The sequence below is a fragment of the Gallus gallus genome, chromosome 1 (genome assembly GCF_016699485.2).
Source record: "Gallus gallus isolate bGalGal1 chromosome 1, bGalGal1.mat.broiler.GRCg7b, whole genome shotgun sequence".
Taxonomy (NCBI): Eukaryota; Metazoa; Chordata; class Aves; order Galliformes; family Phasianidae; genus Gallus; species Gallus gallus.
Genome location: NC_052532.1, coordinates 52180035 through 52202178, shown reverse-complemented (window position 1 = coordinate 52202178; position 22144 = coordinate 52180035). Strand labels below are relative to the sequence as shown.

Below are 22144 nucleotides of genomic sequence, written 5' to 3'. Positions count from 1 at the left end.
TTCTTTCTGAGTTCCAAGCACTGCACCAATACTCAACAGCCTTACCAGGCCGGTAGTGTTAAAAAGAGCATGAGTTATGATGGGGATACACACTGATACGATCTTTCTCCTTCTCTCCCTATGTACACTGACTATTACATCCTTCACAGAAATGAACAATGGTTTTTTTTCTTATCTGGGACTCCTCCAACCTGAAACTGAAACACCAAACCCTTCTGCACGCTTCTCAACAAAACAACTGTGAGCTAGCCAGGCCAGTGTGGCTTAAAGGGGATCGGCACCTCTTGGGAGGGCTTTAATCCCTCTATATAGTGTACAGCTTGTGAGGATGTGGGGATCCCTGAGAGACTGGTCAAAATTGCTTTCCAGACTGTCACAGCTCCAGCATCCCCAGGCAATGTTAAAAACCCCCAGTTTCCATCCGGACGGCAATTAATGGAAGAAAAGAGGAAACTTCAACATACTGTTCCATGGTTGTAAAGGGCTCTGAGCTGAGGGAGCTTCCACTGGCACTGAGGGACATGGTTAGCGGGCATGGTAGGGATGGGATGATGGTTGGACTTGGTGATCCTAGGGGTCTTTTCCAACCTTAATGATTCTGTGTTTCTATTCATCTCGGCATATATCAAATTCTGGTTTCTGATGTAAGTGACACAGAAACGTTCTTATTGCAAGTTTAACCCATGCTTTTACTTACACTTCAGCCCAGCCCTGTCTCCCTACAAAAAATTTAAGTTCATATTTACAGTCGATTTGTCTGCTTGATGGAAATTACAGTTAAAACTAATTTTATAGAGGCCTTGCACTCTTCGTCTTTCTAAGCATTAGCTCAGTGATGGCCCAGACTGCAAACATCCATACAGTTCTATTCTGCCACCTTGTAATGCCATAGGTCCATACCATCAGGTTCTCCTGCAAGTCAGCAGAGGTTACATTTTTTTTCAGCTTGTGTTATGGTAAGATGTAGGTTTATTAACAAACACTAGTGCAACCTCACCAAAATAAAGTCATTGTGTCTCTGTTCAGCTACTCTCAGGCCAAGGACTTTTCTCTTTCTTCTCCATGAAGTGAAGACCAGAAAGTCTCAGCAAATCAAGATCTTTCTACCACCATGTGTACCCTTGTACACATATGCCATATGGCTAAGATAAACATCCCCCCTGTAATAAACAGCATAACCATCTCCCATTTTCTTAAAGATGTGATTCTATCTTGTGCACTACTCATGAATGTAACAAGTCTTGTGATCAACCTGTCCGGAACAGTATAGTAAACACTTCATTTTTATTTAAGATAGTTTGAACTGATATCCACCTAAAGATAAATCCAGTAAAACTACAGACGTGGTTGAAACAGGTAGCTGTCCATTTCATGGAGAGCAGTAAGAAATCATAACTGCACATCCAGCATTCACCTATACCTTGTGTGTCCAACCTTTTGGCTTGCCTGGACCACACTGACTTCAGAGGAATCATCTTAAGCTGCATATATATAGGTCGCTCCAAAAGAAATGCTTCCTATTTATTTACAAAAAGCACAATAATGTTATCTGATAGACCAATTTCTCAGCTACAAAACACTGTTTTTCAACATAGCCACCACCATGAGCCATGTATTTTCATCAGTGATGCACAAGAGCCTGCGAGTTCATAAAAATTTGCACCAGTGAAGGTGACCCACTGTCACTATTACCACATCTGAAACACACCACCCACCACCTCACTGTGCACACATCCACTGTTTGGTCTCCATAAATGTTCACAAGTGTCAATGAATGTCAGTGGGTGCGATTTTTGCTTCATGGATGATTTCAAGGACACACATTTGCTTCATATGCACTTCCATATCAGACAGCAATTTGTCTGACTGCTTCTCTGCTGCCATCAGTTGCACAGCAACATGTAATGGAATACTGGTGGAAAGGTTCAGCCTCTACTGCCATCAAACCAACATGTGCCTCTGACGTCATGGGCCAGCATCATAAAATACGAGGCAATACCTTCAGAGCAGCCCTCGTAAAATAAGTAATATAGTTAATGTATGTAAGTAACAAAGCTTCCTTCAATATTTTTTTATTAAAACATTTAAAAAATGCAACAAAACCATAAAGCTAGTGGGATATGTGACCTTGTTTTTGTGACACTAATGCATCAGTCTGGTTCGATGGCAGCAGTTGCAATTCTTGCTCTGATACAGAGGTGATTCAGAGGACACGCTCCGCCACACAGATTCTGCAGATCATCAGACTTCGTAAGGCATTTCTGAGCAAGGAGATTTTGAGGTGTTTAAGAAGAGATGGAGAGAGGATGGGAAAGACAGTGGTAAAGACCTGGCAATGGTTAAAGACTGGACTCCAAATATGAAACATAATCCATGCTGTTACAAGGCTTCCCTTGTGTCCACAAGTCTTTCTTCATCACACTCACACAAAGAAATATCAAGCTGGACTCCAAGCAAGAATAAGAGTGAAGGGTATGATTGATTTTTTCTGTTTTTTAGCAGAATTACTGGAGTAATTTATTTCCACTCAAAGGAGGCTGGTAGGCAGTACTGCAGTCATGCAAAGAAAATGATCAGGCAAGGAAAAGGAAGAAGCTAAGGGGTGATTCTTTACAAGTGAATGGAGATACACATCTGACTGGCACCTTGACTGTTTCTCTCTTCTCCTCAGCAGAAGCAGCATTACAGGAGGGAAATTGAGAAAGAAGGAATAAAGGAGATAAAGCCCTGCAGCAGCTAGGGCATGCTGGAGAAATGAAGCATGAGGAAGTCCAGCTCCACATCTCCTCATGAGCAGCACCCCAATGCTACCAGCATGATGGTAGTAGTTCACCCCACAGTATGATTCCCATACAGTGCCACCTACCTGAAATAACAGTCCCTTCTCCACTATAACTGTGCTGTAGTCGTAGGGTAAACCTCGGGCTGAGCTGACTCTAGCCTAGCCCGTGAAAGGCCAGGAATAAGTTATGTATGTTCCTTGCTGCTGTATTACCCTTTTACCACAGGGGAAAGTACAAAGAAATTGACTGTTGCTGATCTTTTAACAACATATTATGCTTTACAGGCAGCCAGACACCCGTCACTGTTTTCAACGTAGTCCTCTTTATGCATATTTTACCTTTTAATATATTAATGCTATTGTAAAATTCATTAACTTGTAAAATTGATTAACCTGTGAGGATAGGGTTTGAAGATACAGGAAGGATCAGAAAGTTGTACCCAAAGGTTTTAAGAAAGTACTCCAATCTTCTACTCTCATAAAAAGGGGGAAGCATTTCCCCTAGAGAAAGGGAAGAGTTCAAGGCACCGTATGAAACCTTGATGAGACTTCTCAGCAAATCAAGCTTCAGAGGAGGATTCAACATGGAGCAAGTCCAGCACAAAGCTGTCAACTTGGAGAGAGGAGTGAGGAGCCTACCAGTTACAAGGAAACTATGGGAGTATTCCTTGTTTAGCCTAGCAAAATGAGAACTGAGAGAAGGTATGATGGCTCTATAAACACATCAGAGTGAAAACAGCAACAGGGGATAATAATCATATTAGCTAAAACAAAATGTTGGCACAGGAACTAAAGGATGCAAGCCAACCATGAATTCACTTTGGTTGGTATTCAGAAGACACTTTCTAACTATCAGAAGAGTGACATTTTGGAGCATCCTTCTAGTGGAGGTTGTGGGAGGAAGAGACTTGATTGCTTTTAAGATAAAGATAGATCAGTTTACAATGGGGATTGAGTGACAGTGTGCCCACAAAGCAAGGAACAGCCTTGGATGACCTAGAGCATTTTGTCTAGTTCAGTGACCCTGAAAGCATTGCAAATTATCTGCTATGTAAACAGCTGTAATATATGAAATGCCTTGCAACAACATTTCTTCTCTGCACATGCATAGGGATGGACAGGACAATTGTTATTATTCACCTGGTCCCAGGACCAGTGTGTCCTCGTATTGCCTTTCCTATGCCTCCATACTTCTGGAGTCTGGAGCTCTTTCCACACTTTGCCTCTTGTTCATATTTTTTGCAGTAGCTCTGCAGATGATGGCACACCACAGCCATGAGTTTTGCATTGGTTCACCTGGCAACCCAAGAGTTTTGTGGGCAGCACCATCCTGTTGGCAGCCTCTCTCTGCACATTCCACTGCCAATTTCATACAATCATAGAATCATTGAGGTTGGAAAATATTACTAAGATTATCTTGTCCAACCATTCAACCATGCTCACTAAACCGTGTCCCTCAGTCCACAAATTTCTTGAAAACTTTCAAGGACTTTGTAGCTTTTCAGGGTGCAGGGAAGTCTTCTGCTCTTCCCCAAAATTCTCATCTCCAGCTACAACATCTCTAGCCAGAAGCAGAATCAATAGGTAGCCTACTTTCATAGAAATAGCCATGACCCATCAATATTATTTGAAGAGAAGAGGGTAGTCTTTCCCTCCAACAGGCATCAAATGCATGTCCCCTCAGCATGTTGCCTGTGGCCATTAAGAGGAATTTCCACACTGGTGTCACTGAAGTTGTTCACAAATGCATGGCTGGTAAGACATTTGAGTGTGACTGATGTGATTTGGAGCCCAGAGCACACTCTTCCTGTCTGGAATCCACTACTCCTGCTGTAATGCATAGTTTGTTTCCCCACCAGATGGAGGAGGATGTTGCCTTTCCATCTCTCTCAGCATGTGAATAGGAGCAGCAGGAGAAGGTGAGTGTCCATTGTGACGGATGCTGTGGCTCTAGGGGATATTCAGGCTGTTGTACTGATGTTACAAATGATTGCGCACACCCTTGTAGCTTTGTTAATGACTATATTCCCAGCTGAAAAAGTAAAAAAATGAATGCTTCCTGCAGAAACTGGAGACAAATGGGAAGTAATTTAAGTCAATCCCCAATACTGAAACAATGCAGATAAGAAATCTTTTGAAGTTTTGCATCTCTAGAGAAGCAAGTCTATGCTTAAACATTATTCAATTTGCCTTCTTGATATATCAGGCTAAGGAAATTATACAGCTGAGGTAATTGCCACCCAATGTTTATTTTACCTGAAGTCCACTGTAACAGTGTAGTCACTTCATCCAAAAGAATTTCCATAACCTTTTAAAATTCATTTATTTCTCCTCTTCTTAAGGGTAGTTTGATAGCTGGTGACATACAGGTGTTGTAATGTGCACAGAGTAGAATGCCTGTGCAAAACAAAACAGACTTTTCATGGAGAGGCAGAGATTGGGGTTTTAATCCAGGTCTCACCCCAGTCAATGTCAAACCATCTTGGAATCTAGGAAAAAAATTACAGAAAAGTGGGACAGGACTGAAAAAAAGGTTTTGGAGTTTCAAACTGTGATGGAGAACTGATAATTGTTCATACAGCTCTGAGAGTTGCATTTAATTTTGTACATAATGTGTCTGTGGGCTTGTGGTCATTTTACTGTTCACTCCTTTTATATTCATTGCACTTGAGAGTCACTGGGCTAAGTACTAAAAAAGAACAAAAAAAGAAAGAGGGCTACTGAATCTGGAAACTTGCACCTCAGTACAGTCAGCAAATAGACAGGCAGGAACAGATGGTGAATATAATGTGGGAAAAGCATGACCACTCAATAGTGGGGCTTAATGGGCAGTAATCCCAAGCACAGAACTAATGTCACATCAAGCATAAGGAATTACATGCACATCCCAGAATGCTCTGTATTGGCAAGAGCTCTTCATACAATATGCATCTCATTGCCAAGGAGACACCTGAGGGAACACACCGTGTACTCTTATAGCAGTTTGTCTCCCTGGAATGTAGGCAAAGAAATGCAAGATGCTCTGAGTAAAATCAATAAGGAATATTCTCAAAATACTCTGAGATTGGCTAAAGCTGCACATCAGATCTTAAAAACCTATGGAGACTCTCTGCTTTCCTGATTCCCTCACTACAACCTTTTCAATTCAAGGATACAAAAATAAATAAATAAGTAAATAAATAAAATTCTGCCCAGTGTGAAGGATTTGAAGCAGTTGCAACTCTTGAATTTGCTGTCAGCATCCTACATTTCCCCACCCAACCTGTATAGTCCAGGTGTACACCCCGAAAGGGTTCTCTAGATTTTCTAATACAGGGAAAGACTGAATTGTTTAAAAGCAGCCCATAAATGTTAGTGGCTTGTGTTGGCTGGTTCCTTTCATTAGCTCAGAAAAAATGGGAATGATTGAAATGAGCTTTTCTGTATATTTCTGCTCTGATGAGAAGTGCAGTAGGAAGGACTACATGTTGTTATTGTTGTTATTACTATTACTATTACAATTACTACTGCTCTTACTATTATTATTTTCTGTGGGAGGAAAGGCATATAGGTAAATCTCACCAAGGGAAATCTGAATGATTGGTCTTCCAATAGCTTTATGTGCAAGTATCCTGCTATATACTTATTTTTGCAAATTCATCTGCAAATTCATTCTCTCCCCTCCACAAGCAATCACCGTCACATTCTAATACCTCTGAACCATCCAGCACTGAAAACATTAAGCTGTAGGGGAGCTTGAATCCATTCTTATTCTATGGTGCAGGATATTAAACATACCTTCCCTGCACATTTATTAGCTAACATCATCAAATACTTGTCATCATCAAATACCAGGGTAATTTAGGCGTTTGATTTTCAAAGCAATCTCTATTCCTTTAGGCAGCACCTAGCCTCTCCCCACCGTGCTAATGTCTTATTGTGACTTGTTGCTGTTTCCTCTAGGCTGACGTGTCCAAGTGCTTCCAAGCATTGCCTGCTGCTTTCATGAAGTCTGTAGCACCAGCAAGGTGGCAATGAGCATGGCATGGTGAGTTCAGTTTCTGTGAGGTTCTGGCCATAAATCTGCAAAGGCACTTGTCCACTGGGTTGTGGGTTGGAGAGCAAGGAGTACTTTTAGGGAGTTTTGTCTGCAGCAGACATGAATGTGTACATGCATGGCAACCTCTACACAGCTCTTGTGCTTATCTTAAGAGCTAGTGAATCTGTGCATTGTGGTTGAGCAACCTGTTACCATCTGTAAAACAGATCACACTATATGTTCATGTAGCGTAACAGACATAGGCCCCTCTCCTATTCTAATTCCTCTAAGCCCTGCTGTAATGCAGAAATGCTGTTCTGTATTCTTTAGGCCACACAACCATCAGCAAGACCAGAAGGCAGATGTGTTAAGTACTGGGGAAGCAGCATATCTGCTATGGGACAGGTTTACCTTCAGGTGTGGCTGGGAACCATGGTCTGCAGGCGGCATGTGACTGACAGTGGTCTCTGACAATCGTATGAGTATCTGCTGGCATCTAAGTAAGAGGAAAAGTCCTGTGTCAGTAGAGATGACGGGATTTAAGCTAAGAGTTAGCTGAGGTTTGTTGAACAGGGACCTTCTGAGCAATCAGGGTGGTCAGTGCCTGACTAATCGCACACAAGTGCTGGCTCGGTGAGTGCTTAGTAACAGGATTTCGCTCTTTCCTATAGATCCACTGCAGTAGGCATAACCAGCCCCAAACCAACCAGCCCTGCACACACAGCCATCTCTAGGCCTTGTCTCTTAAAAAGCCATGGTGATTAGGGAAGCTGTGTCAGGATGCTGCAGGACAGGTTCAGGTTGGATATTAGGAACAATTTCTTCTCAGAAGGAGTGATGCTGCAGTGGCACAGGCTGCACAGGGAGGTGGTGCAGTCACCATCCTGAAGGTGTTCCAGAACCGTGCGGATGTGGCACTGAGGACATGGTCAGTGGGCACGGTGGGGATGGGCTGGTGGTTGAACTTCAGATCTTAGATTCCTTTTGCAACCCGTATGATTCTACGTCCTGCCCTAGGCTTTGGAGCATGACCCTCCCTGCCGACCCGCCCATCGATGCGCTCGGCATTCCCGCTCACCGCCTCCTGCCCCGCCCCCAATCCGCGTTGGAGGCGCTCGGTGCTCGGCTGGCCGCCCCTGGCGCCGGGCGGCTGTCCCTTGTCTCCTTCTCCAAGATGGCGGTGGCGGGCGGCAGCGCGGCGCGAAGCGGCGGCGCGGAGTGAGGCGGCCGCGCGCCTCCTACCTTCCCCTCCCTCCGTTCGGCACCGCAGGCCGACAGCGCTCGCCGCCACGGGGGCACGCCCAGGCCTGCTGCAGGGGCGGAGCCGCCGGCTGGAGTGAGGCCGAGGCCCGCTCGGGTGAGAGAGCGAGAGGGCGGGCGGGAGCGAGCGGGGCGGCTGAGCCCGCTTTAAACGGAGGCGGCGGGGCCGGTGCTTGTGCCTGAGCCCGGGCCGTGGGGCGTCGGCGGGCCTGGGCTCGCGTCAGGCTCTGGGAGCGGCGGAAGTTAGGCGAGGGAGTCGGTCCCCCCGGGGGACCGAAACGCATCAGCTCCCCTGGAGAGCACGCAGGGCCTGCAGCCGTGGGCGTTAGCGAACGGGGGCGTGAGGAGAGCGCTGCTCTCAGTGCTGGAGCAGTGGAACCTAATGGGGATTTGTAATGCAAGACAAGTTCAGGCTGTGTTCTGTATGTGCAGGCTCTAGGTCATAAGTTCCTTTCAGCGTTATCTACCAGCAAATATACCTGACAGATGGCTTGCCTAAGTTTCAAAAAGAGAGTGGAAGCTGTGCCTACAGCTATCATAGTGGCACAGAGGGACCCATAAGGACCATCGAGTCCAACCCCTGGCTCCACGCTAGACCACCCAAAACTCAAACTCTGTGTCTGAGAGTATTGCCCAAGCATTCTCCAAGTCATCTTTTCATGAATGGCTGTCATCAGCTTTGTTTTGCTGAGCAGTATTTATCACTGAACATCCCACGTTGGAAGGGACCCACAAGGATCATTGAGTCCAACTTCTGGCTCCACACTGGACCACCCAAAATCAGACCCTCTTCTGAGAGCACTGTGAACACTCCTTGAACTCAGACAGCTTGAGGCCGTGACCACTGCCCTGAGGAGCCTGTTCCAGGGCCTGACCACCCTCAATATTTAGAGTAGGCCCTGAGCGCAGTGCTTCTGCTGAGCTGAGCATCAAGAGGTGTTTTCAAGATCTCCTTTAAGATTGTCAGTCCTCATAGTGGCAAGATGCTTGTGAAGTTGTTGGGTGCATGCATAAATTCTGCCTACAAATTGCAGTGTTTACTAGCAACACTGTTTGGTGGTCAGAACACTGACTGGAAACATCTTGAGTCCGGTGCAGAAACAAACAGAAACTTCAACAGTATCGCTTAGCTTGAATTAGTTGCAACTTTGTTCTTTCACATAAGTAACCACAGTCAGATGAATACTTTGTACATTCTCAGCCATTTGTTTAAGGCAATGTATTCACAGAGATGTAGTACAAATTCCCTGATCTCAAAGTAACTTAAAATGCGGCTCCATGCCTGTGACAGCTGGAAAGGGCAAACTGCATCATCTTTGTGGCTGAGCATTCACACACAAACAACAATAAAAAAGCATTTAAGTGCAATTGGTTTAATCTCTTATGAGAAGAGGTCATCTTTTCATGTTAAGCCATTCACTTACCTTACTTTTGAAAAACAAAATCAATTTCCTTAGAGAACCAGAGTGCAGCTATTGCGCTATTGCATAGTGGTGCTGTCCTCCTGTATGCTAGCAGCTGTAGAATAGAATGACTCAGAAGAGACCTGAAATTTGGAAGCTGCCAGGGAGAAGGGTGCTGCAGAAGTCCTAGTAAAAAGGAGTACTTTTCTGTTTCCTTTCCCAGGCTGACATTCAGAATGGCTGCAGTGGTAGTGGCAGGAAACTCATCAGCAAGATGTACACCTTCACTACAAAATGTGCAATCCTTAAGCTCAAAAGATTAGAAATAATCCTTATAAAGCAAAACGATTCCTGCCTGCTTTTGTCTTTTCATTCGCTTCACCTGAAATTCAAGAATTTGTTATTTCTCTTTAAGTATCTCACTCTTCGCTACAGTGGTTTCTGACAAAACATGTCTTTAATACAAGTTCAGGTACAATTTTGTGACAAAAATGCAACAGCTATATTCTCCCCTCTTTCAGTTTCTGTGGATAAATTATTTAAGTGACATGGAGATTTTACAAGGAAGAAGTGGTCATGTTACATTTTTTAAAATATCAAACAACAAAAAATCTCCATCTTAATTTAGAAAAAATTGTGTCACACTTGAAGGATGAGTGAGGAGGAAGACTTTCCTTTCCCACTGTCTTCCAGAGAGTCTTCATTTTGTTCAGGCGTTGTTTCCCATTTGACATCGTGATTCTTCCTTATGGGAGGGTTATTTTCATTCTCTGTTTCTCAGAACTTTTCCTGTAGATGGGAACAGGGGAAGGAGCCCAGACGTGGCAACATATTCTCAGGCTCCTGCAGGACCACCATGGCTTATGATGACTCCAAGAAGAAAGAAGGTATGACTGCTTCATAATCTCAGAGGGAGTAGCCAAGAAAAAGGGTACCCTCTGCAACCCTTGCCAGGCCACGGAGTCAGAGAGTGGGAAAGGAAGTTAGTCTCCTGTGGAGCATTGAAGGGTATTAACCCTTAAATTTAATCTGGACTAGTTTCTGCAGGATCCCAAGCCCTTGACTTCCAGATGGAAAGTAATGGGATTGGAGAAACGGGTGGTGTTTCCTAGTGCAAACACCACAGTTGGGAACTCTGCCACTGCAGCCTTTCTCCTCCCAGCCAGGTCAATGAAACGGGAGACCAGGGGTTTGGTTAGTCATGGTAACGTTTTTAAGTTCAGTTGTCTTCAGAAAGAAATCTAAAAGGATTAGAAATGAAATCTTGAGAACCTGTGTTATAGTATTAGAGCAGTGAACCCTGTCCCGTGTCAGAAAGTACAGAATGTTATCTCTTTAGTCTCTAGTGCTTGCTGGGTTTTGTGCATTGTTCTGTGGCAATGTCCAGTGCTGTCTTATTTTGTATGTAGTCCGTGTGTCTATTGTCTCTTAACATGGTATCTCATTTTTCTGTCTTTTCTTGTTTCACATTAATCTTAGAATTCCTAGAGAGTGACCGAAGTGCTGATGACATCAGGGCACATCGAGAGAAAAAGCGATATTACAAGGATCTCGTGCAAGAGGAGGAGAGGATAACAACTCAGGTCAGAAAGCCTGCAGACAAAAGGTTGTTTGGTAGCTTTGCTGGGTAAATGGAGGGGGTCAGTCCCAGTTAAAACTGATTCTGAATTTTTGCCTCAGAAAATAGGGCAGTAGCATCTTGTCCTAGACTTGATACACAGCCCTGAAAATACTGAGATAGTACGAATGACTTTTTACACAAAAGGTGAGATATTTAGAATCTATAGTTGCATAAATAGGCACCAAAGTATGAATAAGATGTGAACTGATGCGCTGTTGCCTTCCTGATTCTGCAGACAGCCTGAATTGATAGCTCTTGAGAGGTATAAATTTGCCCTAACTGTTTCCCTGGAGCCTTAACTCCCTAATCATGTAGCAACAGCTTAAGTTTCTTTAAAACTTTCCTCTTTGGGCTGAAGTTTCTGCTGTTAGCTCAAAGGTGACTACTTGTGATTGTCTTTAACATTTTCAAATCTGGAAAAGAGGTTCTAGTTAAACAGTGAAAATCTTCTGCCACATAGATGAAATTCTATAGAGGAGCTTCATTTTCAGACCATAAATTGGTCAAGAGATATGTAATAATTGGATTACATGAGCTACTAAGGTCCATTTTCTGGCCCATCATTTTGATTGTCACCTCTCTGTGCCTTCTTTCACTTCTCTTATCTTCTTCAGCATATTAAATATGTACTGCTCACTTTCATTTTTAAGGCTTGACAGCCTGTGCACACTTAGTTATTTCTTAGCTTGATTAAGAAGTGAATGTCTGTCTTCTACCAACTCAACAGCTGATGTCCAAGTGCTGTCTTTCATTGTCTGTTTCTTAACATTCTCAAATGTACTTTTTCAAGTATTCCTGTGTATTAATTCTTTCACTGGAGGAGGGATCCCTATAGAGATTTGTATTTCAGTTTCCTTATGGTGCTGTTGTACTGCAGTTTCCACAGAAAGCTTGATTCCTCTTAGTTGGCTGGCATGCTGAAACCCATTCTAAACCTGCATTTTTCTTTTGTTCTCTCATGTATCTGTACCATGCTTTTTGCCTTTTACCTTAAACCTACACTATGGGCTCTTGGTGACATACTATGTTTTCTTTGCTGATTTAGCAGCTAGAATAAGAATACTGGTTCATACATAGGCTTACTTGGCATTATAGTAGTACAAGCATTTCTTGATACCTCCCACAAATTATTATCTTTGTCAGCAGTCCATATGAATCTCGTGTTATTTCCATCTTGTTTGTCAGCTTTTCTTTTTTTTTCCTCTTCTTATTCTAGGACAGTGAGCTCTTTCTGGGGACAGAACATCACAAAAAGAAGAGGAAGCATTCTTCCGATGAGTTCTGCTCCAGGGGTAAGACAGTAATCAGACAGGGGAAGCAGATAATGAATAATGACTTTGAGGAAAGGATACTGTTAAACCAGTGTCATCAAACTTTGTGGTTAGTGCTTTATCAAGGGGAAAGTACACCAACTGGTCTTAGGTCAAGTAGTCAGACACCTGACTGATGGGATTTCTGCTGCACCAAACAGCAAAATATCAGTAAATGATGTTTTCAGAGTTTAGCTTAAAAGGTTGCTGTTGTCAGAGCAGAGACCTTCCACTCTTCTTTTCACTGACAAGTTGTAGTTTTCTAACTCATGCCTTCCTTTTTGGCATTTGCATTCTTTTTTTCCCTATTGCATTACAAGCTGCAGATAGTACTAATTAATTTATCTGAATTTATAAAAATAGGATGTGTCAGAATACAATATGACTGCTTTTGGGTTCAGATTGCATACAGAAGCATTATCCTCACAATGAAAAAGCTGCCCAAAAAATGACAACCCTGTTCATAAAAGCTTAACAGGCTTAAGATTTATTTTTGTCCCAGTGCAAAAAGAAAGCCAAGTCTTTGGAATATCTTTGCAAGCTGAAATTAGTAAAAAATCTATTTTAAGAATGAAAAAGCTTATACTTGTTTCAGTACATTTATTGGTCCCTCCAGGGCTAAAAGTGATGTTACAAGCTTATAATATTTCAGACTTAGTAAGATATATTTTTATCAAAATATGCTGGTTTATGATAGAATTCAAACTTTGATGAAATGCAAGAACTTTCCCATTCTGTCTTTCTTCATTAAATATATTGACCAGCTCTGGTGTTACAGCTCCTGAATTGTTATCTGTAAGGACACACTGAGCTGACTGCAAGTTTCAGAGACCTTCTTCAGCCAAGATGAAAATCACTTAGCTGTAATAATAAGTATTGCAGGATTCCCTCTTCACTTTTGGTTTGTGTAATGCTATCTTTAAGAGAATTGTCTTGATGAGCAGTTCTCTTGACCTTTTTCAGGTCTTTCATCTTTGGATCTACCATCAAAGAAGAAGAAAAAAACAGTTTCTAGCCCATCTTCCACTGACAAAAACATGGATCTACTCAAGGCTATCGCCACACCTTTGTCCACAAGCTCTAAATCTTCAAAGAAGACCTCTGAAAAATCATCTTATCCTTCCTCTGGGCATTCTGAAAGCAGAAAGGAGCACCACAAGAAGAAGATGAGTGGGAGCAGTGCAGAGCACTCAGTGGACGATGGCAACTTCCACAAAACTAAAAAAATGAAACCTCTTTATGTGAACACAGAGACACTTACTCTTCGTGAGCCTGATGGCTTGAAAATGAAGCTTATCCTTTCACCAAAAGAGAAAAGCAGTGCAACAGATGATGATTCTTTCTCAAAAAAATCCTCAAAGAAATCGTCTCGAGATGAGCAAGGGTCGTTCCATGTGGGTCACGAACTGCATAGCTTCCTGAAGTCATCTCGGAAGAAGCACAAACCTCCAGACTCACATTCCCCTTCTGAGAGTTTTGGTGCTGACACATCTGTTTTTTCAGAAGGCCGTGGGAGTGAGTATGAGATTTCAGGTATGGAGGCACTGCCAGAATCGGGATCCTCTTCTGGTGGGGAATTGGAAGCTGGCGAGCTAGTGATAGATGACTCCTACCGGGAAATCAAGAAGAAAAAGAAGTCAAAAAAAAGTAAGAAAAAGAAAGACAAGGAGAGGCACAGAGAGAAGAGGCACTCTAAGTCTAAAAAGAGTTCTGGGCACTCTTCTGTGGCAGTAACGGAAATGACAGTATCACCACCACCTCCTCCCAGCGCTCCCTACGTTCTTCCTCCACCTCATCCTGCTGTTTTTCACTCGGATGGACAAAATGAGAAGAGGAGGAAAAAGGAAGATAAGGAGAAGGAAAAAGCTGAGAAGTGGGAAAAAGAAAAGGAAAGAGAAAAGGAGAAGGAAAGAGAAAAGGAGAAGGAAAGAGAAAAGGAGAAGGAAAGAGAAAAGGAGAAGGAAAGAGAAAAAGAGAAGGATAGAGAAAAGGAAAAAGAAAGAGAAAAGGAAAGAGAAAGAGAAAAAGAAAAAGAAAAGGAAAGAGAAAAAGAAAAGGAAAAGGAAAGAGAAAGAGAAAGAGAAAAAGAAAAAGAGAAGGAAAGAGAAAAGGAAAAAGAAAAGGAAAGAGAAAAAGAAAAGGACAGAGAAAAAGAAAGGGACAGAGAAAGAGAAAAAGTAAGGAAAAATGAGGGGAAATAGAAATTGGGTGATGGGTACTGGTGAATTGCACAGTGTTACAAAGACATGTTAAACTGAAGTATAAATAATATCAGAATTGATGGTTTCATTATAGCATGTTTGGCAGAAATGTTTCCATTACTGTGTTTCAAGTTTTTAGCAGAAGAAATATTAATCATTGTTTGTTTCTTTGTTTTGTGACACGGGCAGTCTTTAGCCAATATAGCTGCTTTGAAAATGTTACATTTGATATACTCGGCACAGATTATGCCACCACTGCATCATTTGCTAAGGTAGCTGGTTCTAGCTATTACCAGTAGAATTCTGGGCTGTTCTGGCTGTCATGTAGTACATCATGACAGTTCCTGTAGGAAGGAACTGAGTTGTAAGCTGGAAGACTGAAGTTATTTATCCATTTATAGGAGTATGTCTAAGATTTCCAGTCAGAATCATTTTCAATGTATATATATGGAGGAAAAAGAAAGTTCTTGTACATCCACATAGACAAGTGTTGCTTTGTGTCAGCGAATGGGCAGACATAGCCCAGATTTACTCAGCTATTCTGCTTTATGTGTAAAGTTTTCTTTGATCAGAGCTTGATAATTGCTTGTGCATCTGTTATCAGTGTACTTGTACAGACTACTTTCCTGAAAACATGAAGTGATTTGTAGAACATTGAAATAGAACAAAGACTGAACTGCTTTGACAGATCCATGTTGGTACTTTGAATAGTGTGACAGTTGTGGGTTTTTTTCAATTTTAAGTTTCAAAACTGAGATACGTTTACAGAGTTATTTGCTGCTCCTGGATTTAGAATAGCAAAAAGTTTTGACTTAGGAATGAAATGCATCAATAGTCGTTGCAGAACAAGTCTTCTATTAAAATTGGTTCTGGCCAGTTCCTATTTCAAAACTGCTAAATTCAGCCAGAACATGGCTATTTTATCTTCCCTATCTAATCACAGTGTCTTTCTTTAAGTCTCTGATAAATGTCAAATTATTAATAAAGTTGAGTAGGTCTCTTTATAATTAAGAATCTTTGTTTCCTTTTTTCTTCTGTCTAGCCAAAGAAGAAAAACATGTCCGCCTATCAAGTGTTCTGTAAGGAATATCGTACAAATATTGTGTCTGAGCACCCTGGGATAGGTGAGAGAAAAACGTAGCTTCTCTTCTCTTCTCTTGATTATACATCGGTCTAACTAATTAGCAGGACATACCTTGTCTTTCATAACAACCTCTGATTTCTTGAGGCAGTGAGAAGGACAGAAATCGATTCTATGATGTGCTTCACTGTATTCTAACCAAGCTGTGAATCTAGAGGAAGAAATTACCTACTCTTCCTTTCATTTACTTGAAGACTTGTTTTCTTTGTGTTGCTTTTCTGCATATGCATGTGTGATCTTGTATTCCCTGTGTCATTGACAGTAAGGAAATGCACCATGGAATCCATTGTATTTTTAGACAGTGTGGAATGTTCCACGTGTAGAAGGCATTACTTTCTAAATGTGTATGCATTGGCCAGTTTTTCACACTGTTGTAATTCACATAAATTCCCTGTATCCTCACCGTGATTTTCTCCTTTAATCTATTTTGAGCATTTCTATTCTTCCTCCTAACAGATTTTGGAGACCTTAGTAAAAAGCTGGCAGAAGTGTGGAAGCAGTTACCTGACAAGGATAAACTGGTAAGTGCGTGTGTGATGTTTCTGTAAAATGATTTTTGTAAACCAGGTGCTTAGGTCAGAACACAACGGCGTTATTGCCACAGTACCTTAAAAAAACATTACCTCTGTCCCCATACTGTGGGAAAATGGATGATTTTGCCTGTGTGCTCATAAAAGCATCCATTTACTTCTCGTGGCGTTGCTTCACCACTTGGCTACGTAACGTTATTCTGCCCTGAGGTCTTGGCATCAGGTAAAATAATTATCTAACGTTATGAACCTGTTTTTATACCATGGCAACTGCAGATCTGGAAACAGAAAGCTCAGTATCTGCAACACAAGCAAAATAAAGCAGAGGCCACCACTGTGAAGAGAAAGGCATCATCTTCAGATGGGGCTCCAAAAATAAAAGGTAATTGCCACACTTTATTTGCTCCACTTGTCAGGTTTGTTTTGGGGTGGGGAAGGTAGTGTCTTTAACTCATCATATCACTCAACAACAGTGTTTCTTGAAGAGCAAGAATGATATCAGCACTTTTCAAAAAGTCTAGTTAGTAGAATGGTTTTGGTTTTAGCAATTCTGGAATTGAAACATGAAGCAAGACTCAGGGAAGTTCTAGTGGGAATATCTTGCTGCAGTATGAAAGAGGGTTGTTGTTGGTTTGGCATCTCCATTTACCAAATGTCCCAAACCTATCAAATCACACTCAGCTGAGGTACTTGCTTTGCACAACATTGAAGGCAGGCTCTGTTCTCCAAAGGTCCACATAACTATTTAAGCATCTAATACCTTTGATATTTGATCTTCAGAAAGTAAATAGGCTTCTAGGTAAAAGAGTCAAAGTAGATAATACAGAATTTTAATTTCTGTGTTTCCAGCTTCTCCACCAGGAGCAATTTCCCCTCATAAGAAATCTCCCACCAGCACTGTGGTGTTGCCTTCCTCACCAGCCAAAGCCCCTGAGACAGAGCCTATAGATGTAGCTGCACACTTGCAGTTGCTGGGTGAATCTCTGAGCCTCATTGGACACAGATTGCAGGAAACAGAGGTGAGTTTGTCCCCAACAATGATGTCATGCAATTACACATAGGACTGGGGGGATTATTATTTTTGTCTCTGGCCTTTAGGAAAAAAAAAAGGTAACATCAGAGAAGACCAAGAAGTTTTAGCATGTCCTCTTGGTTTCTTGTAGTAGCACGCTCCCAGTGCTTTGGTTAGTCACTACTATGATTTCAACTTACATGCTAACGTGGGAGATGTCATATTTTCCAGTGGTTTCCTAATGTTAGATGATAGTAATTGTCTGCATACATGCGCACACACACACACACACACAGGTTTAGAACTCAGCCCAGCTTATAAGCAGAAGACTTATTTGGCTAAAATAACAAATATCAGTGAATTTCATGGCTAACAAGGTCATCTCATCTCACTATGCTTTTTTGTTTTAACAGCAATAAAATAAATGTTACTGCATTTTGTTTCTGGTATGACCTCATTGAGGTCATTCTTCAAAAGAACAAATGGAGTAAAAATCAATCCCTTTACAGAACGGCACATTCCCTTTTTGGAAGTATATTGATAACTAAAGCATTTTTACAGACTTACCATTTCTTTAGGCCTCAGTAATAAAATATAATTGCCACTAGTTAATATAGTAGAAGGTAGAAAATGGCAAGGAAATTACATAGCATAAACTGTGGAATTAAACTGTACACAAAGCTGACAACTTTCTAACATTTTCTGCTATTCCTGCATCAGAATGTTGCCTGTTGAGTTCTTGATTATACCCATGTATATTTTTTGAACCAACAGTCTCTCTGTGAAGTGCTTGGCATAGTTTTGTTGCTGTGTAAATAACGGAAGTGAACGAGGGGAGCTCAGTAGTGAAGATCCTGTGTGTGAATGAGAATCAATATAGTTGTGAAGGATCCATAATTTCTGCTATTTGTCCCTGTCCAATTTTTCTTTCCTTACTTCCAGGGAATGGTGGCTGTTTCAGGAAGTTTGTCGGTACTTCTGGATTCTATCCTCTGTGCTTTGGGGCCGTTAGCGTGCCTGACTACACAGCTACCTGAGTTGAACGGCTGCCCTAAGCATGTTTTGGTAAGTTTCTTGTGGTTATTTCCATTCTAGCCCTGTTAATTTCAGTACAGACCAGCTAAAATTTTCTGATTAATCAGTCCTAATCAGTCCTAGAATGCAATTAAAATTCTAGTGCAATAAGGAAGTTTTATTGGTCAAACATTTTTAGTGAGGGATATTTCTTGAAATTCTTTGAGGTGTCAGTGCTGCAGGGTATTGTACAACATTGCATTGTTCTTTTTTTTTTTTTTTTCCACTGGGAACTGACCTAATATCTGTTCCATTGTTTGCAGTGCATATAGGTCCTGTTTTGGTGACTGAATTGATCTATCTAAATCAAATAAAAGCACCTGCACGCATACAATTATTTTTGAAAGCTCTAATTGTCCTTAAAAATATAAAAAGCATCTTCCAGCTGCTTTGTATTATTCATACATCCTGTTTTGAGCTGGCAGTGTAGAAAATAACATGATCTCCAGTAAGATTCCTAATGTGACTGAGTAGGGCCTTTCACATGTAGCTGTTTCCTTATCCAAGGAAAGGAAAATAGTTTCTGTTTTAAGGAACTGGGTAGCTACAGGTTCTTTTCCATGTTAAATTACAGTTGCAACTGAGCCCTGATTTAGCAACAGCTTGTGACCTCACTGTAGCACAATGTGGACACAGATTAAGACAGCAGCAGGAGGCTTGAATAATTGATAAAATAGTTGTAGTCTGCAAAAGCTGAGAGATTGAAATAATATCTGGGATCTGGACAAGAGAATAACAAAAACGGGACTTGAATTAGTGTGTTCTGCCAGGACAGCCCAATCACTGATTCATTTTCAGAAACTGTTAACAAGAACAAATCTGAGAGCTTAGGCTGTGAGCTCCTACAAACTGGCTGTCTATACAGAAGCTGAGTCAACGGGGTGTTCCCATCATAAGCCGTGGAAAAACATCCAATTCTTTTCTCCTTGCTAGCCAAGTTAATTCAGAACGTTACACCCCTTTTCCATGTGACTAATGGCTCATATCTTGGAAACTTGATCAGTTTATTGTTACAGAGGGCAATGATGCTGCAGCTGGATTAAGGCACTGACCTGTCACTTCTGAAAGCTGGTATTCAAGCTTGATAAGAAAGAAATGATTCTGATTTTTACAGTCAGATATGTAAAGAGAGTGGTATGTTAAGAGAAGTAAGATTGTCAGTGGTCATGTTGCTTGTAGTATGCAGTTTATCTCTTCGGTCAGTAGGTGGCATAGTTGAATTTTAGAATCACCCTTGATACAGATCCACTTCTCAGTCTTTAGCAATTAAAAGGCCATTGTTCTTAAGGCCTTCAGCCACCTAACCGTAGATCTGAGGTTACTGAAACACTACATTTGAAGAACATACCGACAATATAGTGATTCGTGTTGTTTTCTGATGTGTAAAAAAAAAACCTCAGCTTCAGAATTCTATTAAATTTGCTGGGAAAACTGGAGGGACACTTCTTTTTCCCTTCTGACAGCCTCCTAGTAGGTGCTTTTTCTCCTATACACTGCAGAATGTCTTACAGGACTCGTGAGTATATTCCCAGGGTTTTTTGGTGGTTTTTTTGTTTGTTTTTTTGTGCTTTTTTTTTTCCACATTATACAACTTTGATCACTTAAATACTTCACCGCATCTTCCATGTGGTTGATGTGATATAGCCAATGTGGTTGGTTCCAACTTGAATGGTAGAGCGTAAGGTTCATTAGGAAGAAGTCACTTGAGGAAAGCTTCAAGCATTTTCTTTCCAAGTGCTTCCAAGTACTAAGGCTACCTAGCTTCCAAATATGTGACAATAAGCCAGTAATAAGGTAGTGGTAGGCTAGTGATGGCTTATCGCTTTGGTTGTCTCTTGATATGATGACTTGTAAGACAAATAAATGTGCTTAGTACCCTCATCTGTGTCATTCTGGGGGATTTTGAGTCACTGCTGGACATTAAAATCTTGTGTTTTTTTCCCCCAGTCAAACACACTAGACAACATCGCTTACATCATGCCTGGACTTTGATGGGAAAGGATCCTGGGATTTACTCAACTTCTGCGTAACCAACCTGTGTATATGTGCGTTACACCGGTGCTCCCTACGGGCTCCACGTGTAGTGTTTTTAAAGTTTTATATATGTATATTATACGCATAGGATTGTATTTTATGAGAAGTTGTGAAGCTGAGAGAACCATATTCTCTTGGTGGATAAAATGTGATCCGATGTGGAAGTATTTGTAAAAAGAATTTGGAAAGATTTTGAGATACTAGCCTTAAATACAGATCCTTTAATGGGGGAAGCAGCCAGAGAACGTACTTTTGGATATAAGGAAAAACATCTGTGAGTGCAGTCACCGAAACAGGTAGCCCAGAGAGGTTGTTGAATGTCCATCCTTGAGGATGGAGCCTACTCTAGCTGAATGTACTTTAGAAGCAGGGGGTTGGATGGTTTGGTTAAACCCTTTAAGAGTATTCTGTGAGCCGGTAGAGGTGGTAGAATATTTTGGACCAAGGAATAGAACTGAACTCACCACCAGCCCCATTTCTGGTTTTGAGTTTAAAATCTGCTTGAGGGGAAAGCTGGATAGCTGAGCAAGGATACGGAGGGCTTTGCCTCTTGATCACATCTTCTAAGCCCCCTCTTCAGTCAATCAACAGCTGAAAGTTGTCAGTGTCAGCTCACCGCTCTGATAGCTGGCATTTGAAATGAAGTTGAAGATGACAATTTAACCTTTTCTTGTGGACGTGCACCCAAGTCATCCCTAGTGTTGACATATCAACAGACTTTATTGGTCAGCTTCAGAGAATGAACTTCCTGCTGATTTTTCCAGGGCACGGTCAGCCTGCTTTGATGGAGAGCGATAGCAAATGGGAAACCAATTGGATCGCTTCTGCCCATCTTACACTCGGTTTAGGAACAGACAACCTTGATTGTTGAGGCTGCTGACTCCCATCTCTTTCACCAGCAGCGCTGAAAGAGCCACGGTGCTGCTGTGGGACGGTGGCTGATTGCCAGTTAGAAGCAGTTTCAGCTGACCAAGGTGTGTGTTGACAGGACCGGTCCCCCTTCTTTCCTGCCACGTACGGTGTTCAGCTTTCGGCTCCTGTAGAAGAGCTGTAGGAAAGCACCTGATTTTCATATAGGCTTTCGTGTGTCTGTATGTATGTTTATGCGGTGTTCATATCGTATGTATTTAACTTTTACCGATATCTCTAACAGATTTTAATTTATCCTGTATATTACTATGTACATATATATATACATAATTTAAAAGCAGAAATCCCTCCCTCCACAAGCAGTGGGATCAGGTTCGCCTCACCCCGCTTCCTGCCCGACTCAGCTGTGTGTGCAGCACTACGCATTGGCAGCGCGTGGGGAAGACTGTGAGCACCTGCAGAATCAGACCGGCTTGCGAAGCTGAGCTTTCCTCCGGCACCTCCAGCCTCGTAGCCAGGTGCTCTGACTCTCACATCTGTGTTGCTGACCTGAGCCTCGGGAGCCAGGCAGACACGTTTTAATGACACATGACCACTGTGCCAAGGGACGGAGGGATCCTCTTCAGCTTCGTTTTCTCTACAACGGAAACCTCCTGGAGAGCGACAAACGCACCCAACCCCACTGTATTCTATTTGTATTTAAGATTTGTACACTTTGTATAATCTGTATCTCGTGGCATTTGGTACAAGAGGGAAAACTTTGGCAAGACTTAGCAGTTTTTATATTTTTGTTATTTCCTTGCCGTTTGATCCAGACGCCCTTACAGTACGAACCTTTTTGTACAGTCCTTACAATATCATTTCTTTTTTAACGCTTGGAGTGCTGTC

At 41.8% G+C, this 22144-nt stretch overlaps 1 protein-coding gene across 2 annotated transcripts; it reads left to right on the top strand.

Annotated features, from left to right (window-relative positions):
* The first annotated feature begins 7952 nt into the window (after window positions 1–7952).
* Window positions 7953–22128, top strand: HMGXB4 (HMG-box containing 4). Of its 2 annotated transcripts, XM_040656526.2 has the most exons (11): window positions 7953–8157; window positions 10245–10350; window positions 10943–11046; window positions 12301–12376; window positions 13358–14571; window positions 15638–15719; window positions 16193–16257; window positions 16543–16648; window positions 17116–17285; window positions 18221–18343; window positions 20300–22128. In XM_040656526.2, exons 2-11 carry the CDS (start codon window positions 10320–10322, stop codon window positions 20342–20344), a joined length of 2016 nt encoding a protein of 671 aa, XP_040512460.1. In that variant the 5' UTR covers window positions 7953–8157; window positions 10245–10319; the 3' UTR covers window positions 20345–22128. The 2 variants fall into 2 exon arrangements, with proteins under 2 accessions (XP_040512460.1, XP_040512463.1); XM_040656529.2 differs by lacking the exon at window positions 10245–10350.
* The last annotated feature ends 16 nt before the right edge of the window (window positions 22129–22144 follow it).

Excerpts from the sequence above, each read along its gene's own strand:
- HMGXB4 (XM_040656526.2), top strand. The coding sequence starts at position 10,320 with ATGGCTTATGATGACTCCAAGAAGAAAGAAG. Across the intron at positions 11,047-12,300 it reads AGGAGAGGATAACAACTCAG|GACAGTGAGCTCTTTCTGGG; the intron begins GTCAGAAAGCCT and ends TTCTTATTCTAG. Across the intron at positions 14,572-15,637 it reads GGGACAGAGAAAGAGAAAAA|CCAAAGAAGAAAAACATGTC; the intron begins GTAAGGAAAAAT and ends TCTTCTGTCTAG.